The sequence below is a fragment of the Macaca fascicularis genome, chromosome 4 (genome assembly GCF_037993035.2).
Source record: "Macaca fascicularis isolate 582-1 chromosome 4, T2T-MFA8v1.1".
In the NCBI taxonomy this organism is placed as follows: Eukaryota; Metazoa; Chordata; class Mammalia; order Primates; family Cercopithecidae; genus Macaca; species Macaca fascicularis.
Genome location: NC_088378.1, coordinates 1,281,391 through 1,296,750, shown reverse-complemented (window position 1 = coordinate 1,296,750; position 15,360 = coordinate 1,281,391). Strand labels below are relative to the sequence as shown.

The following is a 15,360-nucleotide window of genomic DNA, read 5'->3' as shown; positions in this document are numbered from 1 at the left end:
CACAGTTGCATTTTAATTTCCTGTAGCAAATTATAATTTTCTTAAATCTTACAAAAATGATCTTTTACCTATATTCTACTATAAGAATTTGTATACACATACATACATACACACCCAGACACACATGCATACACCTTTTATACTACTTTGGCATAATATTGTTAGTTAATATAATAGTAAGTATAAATGTAAAAATCTGGCTTCTACTTTGTTGTTAAAATAATACAACTGAAAGTCCTCAAATGAGAATAAGAATATAGCAAATCAGAAATATTATGAGGTTCACAAATACGTAAATTTCATTTATTTTTGAAAAGCTCAGCAGTAAACAGTCCTTAGTACCTGTAATGAGCTATTCATAATAAAGGGCAAACACCAAGGCCAGTGCCACGTAGGATTCTGCTTCGTGTTTAGCTGCGACCCAGCTGTCCCATGCAACGTCCCAGATCCATCTGCTGGCAATCTGTGAGAGAAATTTTGTAAAGACCAACTTTAGATTGAACATATTAAGAAGTAATTTTCAAATCTACACTAGTTTTTAAAAAATGAATGCATCAGTATCTCAGAAATTATTTTTAAGACATAATTTGTCTGGTTTTCCCTTTCATAAAAAGCCTGGAGAATGACACTGCCCCAGCCCATCCTTCTTCTTTAATGGAGGCTGGCCTTTCTCTAAAACAGAGAGAGGCTCCCTTAGCTGTGTTTCCAGGGCCAGGAGCAGAAGGCCCCTGGGAATGGGGATGTAGTGGCTCTGCATACAGTATGACTCTGCCATGTAATCCCTGACAAGGAAGTCTTCCCACCCTTTAAAGATTTTCAGCCAAAAAGTTTGTCTGGGCCTTTCCTTGAAATGAAGAAATGGCATTGACTATACAAGTAGGCTGATATGGACAATTCTAACTCCTTTTCTCTGTGTACAAATCCATATGTGATCTGATTTCAGACCACTTCTTCGTGGAGGATCTAAAATGGCCCAAATTCTTTTTTTTTTTTTTTTTTTTTGAGGCATAGTTTCACTCTTGTTTCCCAGGCTGTAGTGCAATGGCGTGATCTCAGCTCATTGCAACCTCCACCTCCTGAGTTCAAGTGAGTCTCCTGCCTCAGCCTCCAGAGTAGATGGGATTACAGGTGCCTGCTACCACATCCAGCTAATTTTTCTATTTTTAGTAGAGATGGGGTTTTACCATGTTGACCAAGCTGGTCTTGAACTCCTGACCTCAGGTGATCCGCCCACCTTGGCCTCCCAAAGTGCTGGAATTACAGGCATGAGCTACCACGTCCGGCCGAAAAATTCTTTATGGCTTCTCCTATTAGGAAGTTGACTTTATGTCCCCACCCTGTGAATAAGACTTGGCCTTGTGACTTGCTATGAGTTGTAAAACATGACACTGTGAAACTTCCAAGCAAGTCCTTCAGAGGTCTTGTGGCTGCCGCTCTCATGCTCGTGGAACACTATGCTGAGACCCCCATGTTATGAAAGCCCACTCAACCTACTGGAGGATGCTGGCTCACATGCAGGAGAACCCAGGGGCCCAGGCCACAGCTAGCCCAACAGTCAGACAAGTGACAGAAGCCATCTTGGACCTGCAGGCCCAGGTAAGTCATTACACGGCTACAAGTGCATCGGTGAGACCAGCAGAAAAGCCAAGTAGCCGACTCACAGAAAGTAAGCAAATACATGGCTGTTGTTATAAGATACTAAGTTCTGGGGTGGTTTGTTGTGCAATCATATAAGCTGAAACATTCCCCCACTGCGCATCATGCCACTCTCTACTACCTACTTGTTACATATCAAGCACACGAAGTCATCCCTGCCTCAGGATCTTCGCACTTGAAGTTTTCTCTGCTTGGAACATCCTCCCTCCTCTTTGGTACGGCTGGTTCCTTCTTATCTGGATATCAGAGGGTTCTCCCTTCTCTAAACAATCCCAAGTAGCCACTCTGCTACTCTATCATATCCCTACCTTAATGTTCTCTTTGTAGCACTTACCATCTAGAACATCCCTATTTCTTAAATCTGTATGTCATATGTGGTGCAGCTTCTCTTCTCCATGGGAGCCAGGACGGTTCTTTCTTGCTGATTGTTCTCTCAAGTACCCCTCTGCCAGTCCAGGTCCCCCTCCCCATGCTTCATCATGCAGTCCACTCCTAAATGGAACCTCTACAGATTCTTCCAAACGCAATTTTTTCTCTCTTTTCTCTCCAACTCCCACATATTCCGTATCAACTCCTTAGATAATTACACAGCCTAGTGATATTATCTCTTTGTTAATAAATAATTTAATAATTACCTTGCTGTTTATTGAGGGCTCTGTGCTGGTGATTATGTTAAGGATTTTAATATAGATAATTTCATTTCATCTTCACAACAGCTCTAGGAAGCCAGTTTTATCATCACCATTTTATAGATGAAGAAACTGTGCCAAGGCCACAGCCAGCAAATGTTGCAGAGGTGATCTGACTCCAAAACTCAGGCTGTTTACGTTATTCCTATCGTTTTATTTCCTTAAATTCTAAATTGTGCTGCATTATCTCCTTAACTACAGTAAAATCTCCTTGAGAATCATGGTCCACGTTTTATCATTCCTTGTCTTTTCCTTAGTACCTAACACCCACTAGTGCCCAAAATAAATTTACTGGTTAATTAATTAACTTAAATTACATTAAACTGTCAAAATTGATATGCTTAAGGAAGAGAATAGCAATGTACTTTAATAAATTATTAGTATCAAATTGCTACTTCTAGGTTCTTTCTTTCTCCTTCCTTCCTTCCTTCCTTTCCTTCCTTCCTTCCTTCCTTCCTTCCTTCCTTCCTTCCTTCTTTCCTTCTTCTTTCTTTCTTTCTTTCCTCTCTCTCTCTCTCTTTCTCTCTTTCTCTCTTTCTAGATGGAGTCTTGCTCTATTGCCCAGGCTGGAGTGCAGTAGAGCCATCTCGGGCCACTACAACTTCCGCCTCCCAGTTTCAAGAGAGTCTCCTGCCTTATCTTCCCGAGTAGCTGGGAATACAGGGGCCCACCATCATGCCCAGCTAATTTTTGTATTTTTAGTAGAGATGGGGTTTCACCATGTTGGCCAGGCTGGTCTGAAACTCCTGACCTCAGGTGATCCACCCACCTCAGCCTCCCAAAGTGCTGGGATTACAGGCATGAGCCAATGCACCCGGCTGGTTTGTACTTCTCAAATAATTGACAGTGAAATAAATACATTTAACAACACGATACTTTCTTTTGAAAGGTACCTCAGAATCTATGGAGTGCCCTTGAGTCATCACAATAAAAATCAAATCACTAGAGAGGAGATGCCTTATAGTTCTAATTGCTAGATCCTGTATCAATGGGGTACTTACATTTATTGCTTGGCCAGTCTTTTGAATAAATAATACTTTTATAATGAACTTATAACGGTGGTACCCAAATTCTTTGACTGCTAACAGTATGCGGTCTGCCAATTCAAGTGACAAGTGAGAGAATACTTTATCCTCGTATTTGACATCTTTAAGACTTTCCTTTAAGAAAATTTAAGAAAAATACTTTTATTTTCAAACCAAATATTTTCTATATAAAAATTCAAGTAGAAAACATATCTAAATAATATATATAACTGTTTAAAAATAAATATATTCCTAACTAAATAATATTAAATACATTTTATGCTTACCTATTTCTGTAACAATTTTGAGGAATATTTATTGGGGTTTTCAAATTATATTCAATTACTTTTCATTATCGACACAAGCTATAAGTTGTAATTTACTAGACTACTCTGCCAAACAGTTAATAGAAAGACACAGGAGATTTTCCAAAGAAGACTTCTAGAAATTCTTAGGTAAAGGAAAGAAACCTTTTAAAATTTATACATGTATTAAAATTCAGATTTTGGTTTTCTTATAGTGAAGATTACCTGGACTCAGAACCTGTACCATGTCACTGCCCTGCTCAGTGGGCTCACATTAAAACTACTTCTTTCCAACCCTCCTCTGTAGCCTCTCACTCCACTGATTTTTCTCTGGCCTCCAGGAAAGTGAACTCAAAGATTTCTAACCATGTTTATTAATAAATTAATGTATAACTTGAAGGAAATGGACATGGCTTGTGGGCTATAAAGCATTACTCTTTTTTACAAACCAGGAGCAGAACTGGACACCTAGCAGACAGACTACACATCTCTGATTAACTGACTTGTTGTGCCTGCACCAATGACACACAATGCCTTCTGGTTCTAGTGACAACTGCATGAGCCAATTCCTGGAATGAAATTCTTTGTATATATATTCTCTGTTTCTCTGTAGAACCCTCATACAATACTGCTATCATATATATTTATCAACCTACTGTTAGTATCTGCTGGATTTTAGTTTGTACTGAATGAGCTTGGAATTTCTTCAGTGGCTCCATTCTATATGAATTAGCAAACTTTAATTTTGCCAGGGCACTCTTCCATTCTTTACCTATATCAGCAATTGAGTCATCAAAAGGAGGCTCTACATACTGAACATCGTGAACTGACTCTCTCAGTCTTTCTCTTAAAATCTGTGCATACTGGAGGAGAAAGAGAGAGGGGAAGAGAGAAAGGGAGAAAGATTACTTTTTAAATTGTAAAATGATTTTTCAGATTAAAAAACCCTGTACAATGGGACAGGGCTCACACAAAGCTTGGAAATTTGTTAAACAGACTTCTACAATAATGTGGTTGCTAAATCCTAGATTTGCTCCTGGCTATCAATTTGGCAAAAAAAAAAAAGGAATACTATTTATCCTTTTATCTATACTCACAAACATATACACACAAATTGCATGCATATATTTAGAATATCCATGGATGATCCACAGGGACTAGAAACAAGAGTGGCCTCCAGGGAGAGCAACTGAGTGGCTATGGGATGGAGATACAGGGAAAACCTTTCTTCCTCCCTACCCTGAGATTATGTAAATATTATCCTTCATTATCTTAAAATTTTATTTTACTTCATTTACTCATTTTTAAATAATATAATTATTTAGGTAGCACATTCATAAGTCTTAAGCTGAAAAGATACCAAAAGAGCATTGATTCGATATTTATCAGTTCATGCTTTTGACATGAAACATTCATTCTGTGACATCCAATATGCATTAATGAAATATTTGCATAGTATCCAATATGTCCCAGATAAATGCTCTAGCCTCTTAAATTAAAGCAGTGAGCTTCATTTTATTAATAGCCAGGAATTTCTTTTTCTTGCCTAATTGCTTGGCTAGAACTTCCAATTCTATGTTGAAAAGAAGTGGCAAAAGTGGACATCCTTGCTTTGTTACTAATATTACAGGAAAAGCTTTCAGTCTTTCCCCATCGAGTATGATGTTTGCTGTGCACTTTGTTGTTGTTGTTTTGAAACAGAGTATTGCTCTGTCGCCCAGGCTGGAGTACAGTGGCATGATCTTGGCTCACTGCAACCTCTGCCTCCCAAGTTCAAGCGATTCTCCTGCCTCAGCCTCCTGCGTAGCTGGGACTACAGGCGCATGCCACCATGCCCAACTAATTTTTTTTCTTTTTTTTTTTGTATTTTTAGTAGAGATGGGGTTTCACTGTGTTAGCCAGGATGGTCTTGATCTCCTGACCTCGTGATCTGCCCACCTCAGCCTCCCAAAATGCTAGTATTACAGGTGTGAGCCACCACGCCTGGCATTTGCTGTGCAGTTTTCATACAGAGCTTTTATTAGGTTGAAGTAGTTTCCTCCTATTTCTAGTTTTTGGGGTGTTTTTATAATAAAAGAGTGTTGAATTTGACATATGCTTTTTCTTCATCAATTGAGATTTATCATGTGGTTTATTTAATTTAGTTAATGTGGTGTATTACCTTGATCGATTTTCATATGCTGGATCATCCTTGCATTCCAGGAACAAATTTCACTTGCTCGTGGTGTCAAATCCTTTAAATAAAATGCTGAATTCAGTTTGCTAGTATTTTGTTGAGAATTTTTGCATCAGTGTTAATATATGATACATGTCTGTAGTTTGCTTTTCTTGTAGCGTCTTTGTCTGCCTTTGGTATTAGGGTAATGCTGACTTCTTAGAATGAGTTAGACAGTATTCTCTCTGCTTTTATCTTCTCAAAGAGATTGTAATAATTGATATAACTTTTTCCTTAAATGCTTGGTAGAATTCACCAACGAAATCACCTGAACCTAGTGATTTCTGCTTTGGAAGGTTGTTATTGATTCAATTTTTAAAAACAGATATATGCTTATTCAGATTATCTATTTCTTTTTGTATGAGTTTTGGGAAATTGCATCTTTCAAGGAATTGGTCAATTTCTTCTAGGTTATCAAATTTCTGAGCACAGAATTGTTCATAATATTCTTTTATTATATTTATGGTGTTCATGAAATTTCTAGCAATATCCTGACTTGCATTTCTGCTATTAGTAATTTGTGTCCTCTCTTTCTTAGTTAGCCTGGATAGAGGCTTATAGGTTTTATTGATCTTTTCAAAGAAAAAGCTTTCAGTTTTGTTGGTACCTGATTTCAATTTCATCAATTTCTGCTATAATTTTTATTATTTCTTTTCTTCTTGGATTTAATTTGTTGTTCTTTTATAGTTTATTTGAGGCTTATTTTAGCTCTTTCTTCTTTTCTAATATATGCACACATTCAATACTATACATTTCCTTCCAAGCCCTGTTTTTGCTGCATTCTACAAATTTTGATATGTTTTCATTTTTATTTAGCTCAAAGTATTTTTTAAATTTCTTTTGAGGTTTCTTCTTTTGTTAGTGTTTTTTGATGTCTAGCATTTCTTTCTAGTTCTTTCTTAGGATTTCCATTTCTATGCTTACATTGCTCATCTGTTCTTGTATGCTATTTTATCAACTACAGCCCTTTAACATATTAATCATAGTTACTTAAATTCTGATAATTCCAAAATCCCTGCCATGTCTGGTTCTGCTGCTCACTCTGTGTTTGTTGTTGTTTCTAGTATGCCTAATTTTTTTCTTGAAAGACAGACATGATTCGCCAGGTAAAGAAACTGATGTAAGCAAAAGAAACTACCAACAGAGTGAACGGGCAACCTACAGAATAGGAGAAAATTTTTGCAATCTACTCATCTGGCAAAGGGCTAATATCCAGAACCTACAAAGAACTCAAATAAATTTATAAGAAAAAAACAACCCCATCAAAAAGTGGGCAAAGGATATGAACAGACACTTCTCAAAAGAAGACATTTAATGCAGCCAACAGACACATGAAAAAATGCTCATCATCACTTGCCATCAGAGAAACGCAAATCAAAACCACAATGAGATACCATCTCACACCAGTTAGAATGGCGATCATTAAAAAGTCAGGAAACAACAGGTTCTGGAGAGGATGTGGAGAAATAGGAACATTTTTACAGTTGGTGGGACTGTAAACTAGTTCAACCATTGTGGAAGACAGTGTGGCGATTCCTCAAGGATCTAGAACGAGAAATACCATTTGACCCAGCCATCCCATTACTGGTTATATACCCAAAAGATTATAAATCATGCTGCTATAAAGACACATGCACATGTATGTTTATTATGGCACTATTCACAATAGCAAAGACTTGGAACCAACCCAAATGTCCATCAATGACAGACTGGATTAAGAAAATGTGGCACATATACACCATGGAATACTATGCAGTCATAAAAAAGGATGAGTTCATGTTCTTTGTTGGGACATGGATGCAGCTGGAAACCATCATTGTCAGCAAACTATCACAAGAACAGAAAACTGAACACCTCATGTTCTCACTCATAGGTTGGAACTGAACAATGAGACCACCTGGACACAGCAAGGGGAACATCACACACTGGGGTTTGTTGTGGGGTGGGGGGAGGGGGAGGGATAGCATTAGGAGATATACCTAATGTAAATGACGAGTTAATAGGTGCAGCACACCAACATGGCACATGTATACATATGTAACAAACCTGCACATTGTGCACATATACCCTAGAACTTAAAGTATAATAAAAAATTTTTTAAAAAAAACACTGCTGTAACGAGGCCTCTAGTATTGTGCTTGTAATGTATTTGTGGAGAGGAAGCATTCCATAGTTGTAGGACTAGGTATTTTAGTGAACCTGTGCTTCTGGATTGTGAACTTCACAAATGTTTCTGAGTTTTCTGTTTTTTCCCCTACTTGCTTAAGTCACACAGGATGGCTAAGGAGGGCTGGAGTGAGGTCACAAAGCAAACTGCTGCTTGTCACTCTACTTTTGGGGGCAGCTGTTTATCCTGTGACCTCACTTCTCTTATGGTTCTAAGAAGAGTTAATTTTTTCGGTTTGTTCAGCTTTTTACTTGTTAGGACATAGTAGGGACTTTAAGCCCCTCACATGTAGAACAAGAAGCTGGAAGTCTTACCTTTGTTTTTTGAATGATATTTTAGCTGAGTATAGAATTCTAGGTTGATAGTTATTTTGAGTCCTTAAAGATGATGCTTCAATGTCTTCTGTCTTGCATTGTTTCTGAGAAGTACGCTGTCATTTTGTCTGTTTCTATGTATGTAACATTCCTTTGTTCTAGTTGCCTTTAAATTTTAAATCACTGGTTTCAAGCAATTTTATTTTGCATGTCTTGGCGTAATTTTTTTCGCGTGTCTTGTGCTTGGAGTTCACTGAGCCTCAGATTTGTGGGTTTACAGTTTTCAACAAATTTGGAAATTTCTCATTCCTTATTTCTTCAAATACTTTTTGTCTGTCCTCTCTCACCTCATTTGGGGACTCAAATTACAAGAACATTAGGCTACTTTAAGTTCTGCCAAAGCTCATTGACATCTTGTAATATTTTTTCAGCATCCTTCCCCAATTTCTGTGTCTCTAAATGTCCTTTCTTCTGCACTGAATCTGCTGCTAATGTCATTTAGTGTATTTTCATTCCTGACATAGTATTTTTCATCTACAGAAGTCTGAGTTGAATTTAACATGCTCAGTCTTTCTCTACACTCTTAAATATATGGAATGTAATTACAATAACTTCATATGATTTACTTTGATGAAAACTAATAACTCTCTTAACTACTTTAATGTCTGTTTATATTAATTCTATTTTGTGTAATTTCTGGGCTGATATTACTGTTTCTTCAATTTTGAACTTTATTTTCCTGCTTCTATGTAGGTCTATTAATATTTAGAGACCAGACAGTGTGAATTTTACCTTCTTACAGGTTGGATATTTTTGTATTCCTAAGACTCCTGAGCTTTCTTCTAGAACAAAGACATTTGGAAACGGTTTAATCCTCTTGAGCCTTGCTTCTTAACCTTGATAAGCCAGATCAAAGAACTCATTCTCTATTTTTCCCACTACTAAGGCAATGCACTTCTTAGCACGCTAACCAAAGCCCTATATTTGTCATGGTTTTCCACTTTTTCTGGTGGGAACACGCCCAAGGATATTTTTATTCCTTTTGGGGGATTCTTTCTCCACCTCCACTCTCCACCTTTGGCAAGAACTTTCCTCACCAGATGCACTGCTGCACTAAGCTGAATACCCTGAGAAACGCTCTGTAGGTCTTTAGGGCAGCCCTGTCCTAATACTCTGCTCTTCAGTCTCATGCTATCTTGGCTTCCCAGGCTCCCAACTCCTTTTGAACTAAAGGAGGCCTTTCCTTGTGTTGTGGCCTGGAAAGTCTCACCAGGCAATTAAGGTAGGGGCAATATTGGGGCTTACCTTACCTGTTTCTCATCTCTTGGAGATCACTCTTGTCCTGTTTGACACCCAAATCAATGGAAACAACCGCTCCATACATTTTTGTGTGTTACTTTAAGTAGTTTCTGGTAAGAATTACTCCATATTGGCTGAGAGTAAAAGTCCCTCACCAGAAATAAATCTCCTGTTGTGATCATCTGTCAGGCTTCTGTGTCTTAATTGCAGAAGCAGCATTATTAACTCCATAAACCTCTCAAAAACAAAATTATTTTGTTTTGGTTTATTAAGAGAATGCTTCTCTAGGGCAGTGATTGGGACCTTCCTTTCCTCTACAGTATACTCAAGGGATGCAACTACATAGTATCATTAACAGCAGCTTTCAACTGCAATGATTCTTAAGGAAATGGGGCATTCATGTGTGGCCTGAAAATAGCCATTAATGCTTCTAATAAGCTGAAAATTTACATCTGTACAATTTCTCCTTTGTGTATAATATTGTATTGGCTGTCTGACTATACTTATTAAGTATAATAATATACTTATTAAGCTATACTTATTAAGAATATTTTATTCCTTTTATTAAGAATCTTTACAATCTTTTTTAAATTGGGAATAGGCTTTAAATATGATCAACTTTTTGGCATCTAATAATACCTGAGTTTCTACTGATGTAGCATTTCCTTATATTGAGCCTATATATAGCCCTAAAATAAAATGAGCTTGGGCATGAGATATTACTTTTATTTCTAAATGCCACATGCTAGTGTTTAAGATTTTTTTTTTTTTTTTCTGAGATGGAGTCTCGCCCAGGCTGGAGTGCAGTGGCATGATCTCAGCTCACTGCAACTTCCTCCTCCCGGGTTCAAGCAATTCTTGTGCCTCAGCCTCCCTGAGTAGCTGGGATTACAGGCACCCACCACCACACTGGCTAATTTTTGTATTTTTAGTAGAGATGGGGTTTTGGCCTCTTGGCCAGGCTGGTTTCGAACTCCTGACCTCAGGTGATCCACCTGCCTTGGCCTCCCAAAGTGGTGGGATTACAGGCATGGGCCACTGTGCCCGGTTGTATTTAAGATTTTCAAATGCATGTGCACAGGTGAGAACAGTTAAGCTTTCCATTTTTAGTAATCTACTTCGCATTTTGTTAACCTTTGATCTCAACAACAGGAACTCATTCTTAAGCCAAAGTATAATTTATTGGAAAGATACAGTTTACATAACAGCAAAGAAGGCTGATGAACCAGATTCATAAAGACACATGGAGCACTTTAGCTTCTCATCTTCAATGTGAATAAACCTCAATCATTGTATTTGCATTATTTCAAATAATTCATCTAATTAGCTTAGTTTGGGTCTCATCCTCATTAAAAAGTTAAGGAAAGTAGCTGACAATCTCACCAAAGCTCTATGCAATTGCAGATGAGTTAATTCTCTAAAAGTTAACTGAGATGCTACCACTAGAAAAAAGGAAATGGAGGCAAGACAGATAAAATCAAGAGATGGTCATATTGATTAAACAGTATGTCTTAAATTTTCCTGTGCTCCAAAATAGGGAAATTAACAGCTACCTTAAATTGGAAATGACTAAGTGCACAGTTTCCTCACGTACATTTAGTAAGCATTTGTAGAGTCCTCAATGTCTTCCCAATTATTGTTCTATTCAAATTTCTCACCTCTAAAAGACTCAACTTTAAAGATAGCTATAATTGATGACATCCATATCAAATAAGCAATAATTACTTTGGTCCATGTCCCCTCACTCCCAGATTTTAACCTATATACCAGGTGCACTTATGTGTCCCCTCATGGAGTTCAGGCTCATTGAATTTTAAAGACCACTTCAGACCTCAAATAGGCAGTAAGTTTATAAAAGCCACCCTTGTCTGCCTCAATATATAGAAATTTTTCTTTACTGTTGGTGACCTATCTGTTATTCAGACTCATTGCCAAGCGAACAGCATAGTGTTTGGGAGTGTGAAGTTTTAAGTCCAATCGATTTAGGTTTCTAGCCTTGCTCTGCTCTTTTTCTTAGCTGTGTAAACTTGGCCTGTTTACTTTTCCTCCTTTAGTTCGTTCTCTCCTCTGTAAAATGTAGTTACCAAGGAAACATTATTAGAACCTGAAATTTCGCCATTACTTATTTTGAGAATTCTCTTTTTGAGAGTAATCTTAAAATGTTTTAGGGTCTTCAAAAAACTGTTTTGCCTGTCATCTCTGACTTCATCCTATTATAGGTCCATGAAGTAAGTATGAAGAGAAACCAATACAGGCCAAGTGGACCGAGTACCAGCACACAGGTTCTGGTCCCAGCTCTATCATTACAGCTTTGTATCCTTGGGCAAACTAGTATCAATAAAAGATAGAGTCTTTAATACATTAACGGTTTTCAAAGCCTAATCATATAGAAAGACCTGTGTTATACCACCAATACAACTGAATAACGACCCTTTCCATCAATATCAGACAGTAAGTTTTGGACAGAATATTTTCAACTTAAGTTTTTTTCTCCTGTACATTCTTCAAAGATCCAGACTGCTGATGTTTTAAAAACCCAAAACACGGCACTATTCTGCCTGGTTTATCAAAATATTTTTAATACAGCATACACTCATTTTTCGCTAGCCAAACTGCTTATAATGGCACTAAATACACTAACATACTGTGTTTTAGTACGAAGCAATAATTAATACTCAGAGTACTCTCAGGAAATCCGCAAGCTGAGTAAATCTGAAAAGAAGATCTTGTAACCACCCTTCCAATCGACTTAGTAGGGTTCTACGGCCCTAATTAAAAAGCGAGAAAACTTTAGCACTCAAGTCCAAAGGGGACTGCCCAACTCAGTCTCAGGCTTCAATTTTGCACCTGGGAAAAAAGAAACACAAAAGGGAAATGCTGCCTTCTTGGCTCTGGGGGTGGTGACGGGAGCGGGGCCCACTGAGGAGCGATTTCAATTAAAGGGTCGGACAAAGCCGTCTCGGGTCCCTAGCAGTCTCCGCACTCACTGCCTCCTTCTCGAACATGCTAGGCCTCCTCTCTTTCCTAGGCGTCACCGGCGCCTGCTGAGAGCTCTGGTTCGGGGTCTGGATGAGGCTCGACTTCACGCCTCGGCCTCGCTTCTCCATCTCGCTCTGCTCCCCAAGACTCCCACTGCCTCTCCTCCGCCGACCGTCAAACGCCTCAGCAGCTCCCGCGAGGGCGGAAGTCTCCCGCCTGCGCCTGGAACGGTCGGAAGTGCCCGCTAGGGCTCCAAGGCGCCTGGAGGCGGGGCGCGCAGGTGCCTGCGTCATTCATGCGCGCCGCAGCTGGGCACCGGAAGTTATGGAGGTAGGGCGGGCGCAGGGGCCGGTTCGATCCCGAGCTAGGCAGGGAGTCAGCGCCAGGCTGGGTGGTGTTCGGCTACGCGGAGTGGGTGGGCGAGCACGCGCCTGCGGTGACCGGCGGTCCCGCGCTGGAGGGCGCTGGCGCCGTCGCGGCCCTGGCCTCTGTGGCGGTATCGGACGCTCGGCCTTGCAAGACGCCTGGCGGGCCCTGCCGGCGTCCCGGGGCCGGGCTCGGTTTCTCCGTCGCCTCTTGACCCTCAACTGGAACGCGGCGGACGGTCAGGGAGGGCTGTGCGCGGTGGCGCGGGGGCGGAAAGCCGCAGGTCGGACTCTCACCTGACCGTGGCCTCGTTCCTAGAAGCGCAGTTTCGTAGTCGTTGCCTGTAGGGTCCACACTCGGACAGTAAATTTGTTTTCATCGCTTTTAGACCGTTTGAGTCACTATGAAACTCATCACGACGGCCTCACCGACCTCGTGTCAGGAGATCTGGTTGCCTCGTAATAAACATTTATTTATTTTTCCTCCCTGAGGCAATTAAATATCAAACACCTATCATCAGCAGTAACGACAGCGGAGCCGGGCGTGGTGGCGCCTGTGGTCCCAGCTACTCCGTAGGCTGAGGTGGAAGGATCGCTTTAGCCGAGGAGGTGGAGGCTGCGGTGAGCCGATACCGCGCCACTGCACCCCTGTCTGGGCGACAGCGAGACCCCATTCCCAAAATAATGATAACGATAACTACCATTTTTGAGTACTATGTGCTAGATGCTTTTCATGTATAATCTGATGACTGCAGCCCTACAAGGTGCAGCCTGGCACCGTTTTATTTCACTTAGAACTGAGATTCGGATAAAGTAAGTTTTCCAAGGCAAGAGGTAGTCAGAGACTGAGGAATGATTCAAATTTAAGTCCAGCCCCAAAGCACCGGCCTAGTGTAGTCTGCAGAGTTCCAGCCCCATAGAGCCCAATGGAGGATGCGAGTGACAATCGCCATTCAAAAATAGTTCATGCCGATTTCTTTAGTGATGACTTAATTGTTAGCGCCTACTGGGATTGTTCAAAAAGTAGGGCTGAGAGTGGAAAGTGCAACTTCTGGGGACAGGAGGAGCAAACAGGGCAACTGATACTGAGCAGGACCAGGGAACTCAGACTGATCAGTTTCCACTTTACAAAGCTGCCCAGAGTTAATTGTGACTGTCACAACACAGCCACTCCTTAACTCGACACACCAAAATAAAGAGCCTCGGTTCAGCTTTGGATCCTGAATTTGACTTCTTTGCAGGATTATAGATGGTCTTAGTGTCATGTGGGATAGTCGTAAGGATTTTGATTTTATTTGATTCTCCATGGAAAACCAGTACGGTTTGCTACTTTTTACATGGCAGGGAAGGCTAAACTTTACCTCTGCCCATGTTAGTTCAGAGTGACCCCTTTAACAAATGAAAGGTTAATAAGAAAAAGGTTTATTAATGTACAGAGTACACATCACAAGGGATAAACGTCAATGAAAAGTAACTTGAAATGGTGGCTTAGAACTACATTTGTATACCATCTTCAACAAAGAACTATAGATTTGCAGAGAAATGACACAGGAGAGCAGTTTCAGGCTTCAAAGGGCAAGAAACTGGGAAAGTCGATACATATTTGAAAACTGATGGAGTAAAAATTGTTTGCACATTCCTCTGGTACCTTCTCTGGTCTGGTAAGAGTCTAAAGTTATCCCCAGTAAAGAATATATATCCTGTGTTTGGGTGGAAGAGGGGGAGGAGAGAGAGCTTTTCCTTCATTTGCTGCCTCTTGTCTTCAGCTCCAATTTGTTGTTGTTTTTATATCAAAGAGGCATGTTTTGGGATGACATTGTGGTTTTCTCCAACACCGTTTAGGGAGTCAGAGGTACGCGGGGTTCTTTTTCCTTCTTGTTCATTATACTTGGTTTCTGCTCTCCCATTCCCCATTTTAAAAAACTGCTTATTTTGATAACTCTAGGATAGTGAAGGAATGCTGAGAGGAATAATGCTCTGTTGGTAAAATACATTCAGCTTCCATGAACTCATGTCTTTTTTTCTTTTTTTTTTTTAGTGAAAGCAAGTTTATTAAGAAAGTAAAGGAGTAAAGAATGGCTACCCCATAGGCAGAGCAGTTTGCAAATATTATGATTGATCATTTTAAGTCTTTAAACCTTTATCATATTTGAGAACATTTATGTAAATTTTATTTATTTATTTATTTATTTGAGACGGAGTCTGGCTCTGTCGCCCAGGCTGGAGTGCAGTGGCGCGATCTTGGCTCACTGCAAGCTCCGCCCCCCGGGTTCATGCCATTCTCCTGCGTCAACCTTCCAAGCAGCCGGGACTACAGGTGCTCGCCACCTCGCCTGGCTAATTTTT

The 15,360-nt window shown here is 39.9% G+C and overlaps 2 protein-coding genes across 29 annotated transcripts in view; one reads left to right on the top strand and one right to left on the bottom strand.

The window, feature by feature from the left end:
• Positions 1-276: 276 nt before the first annotated feature.
• Positions 277-12,869, bottom strand: DYNLT2 (dynein light chain Tctex-type 2). The gene is made up of 4 exons (XM_015448442.4): positions 12,658-12,869; positions 4,332-4,538; positions 3,347-3,505; positions 277-463 (listed from the first exon to the last, which is right to left on the bottom strand). The coding sequence occupies exons 1-4, from the start codon at positions 12,775-12,777 to the stop codon at positions 353-355; spliced, it is 597 nt and encodes a 198-aa protein (XP_015303928.2). The 5' UTR covers positions 12,778-12,869; the 3' UTR covers positions 277-352.
• Positions 12,740-15,360, top strand: part of ERMARD (ER membrane associated RNA degradation) — a 39,968-nt gene continuing 37,347 nt past the window's right edge. For 13 of the 28 annotated variants that reach the window (XR_012433252.1, XR_012433253.1, XR_012433259.1 and 10 more), the window contains exon 1: positions 12,938-12,979. Coding sequence is in view for 12 of the 28 variants with exons in the window: in XM_074036723.1 (XP_073892824.1) it covers positions 12,974-12,979 (6 nt within the window). In the remaining 16 variants the exon portion in view is untranslated. Of the gene's footprint in view, positions 14,867-15,360 lie in introns of all 28 variants that reach the window. The other 15 variants (XR_012433258.1, XR_012433257.1, XR_012433255.1 and 12 more) reach the window with 7 other exon arrangements.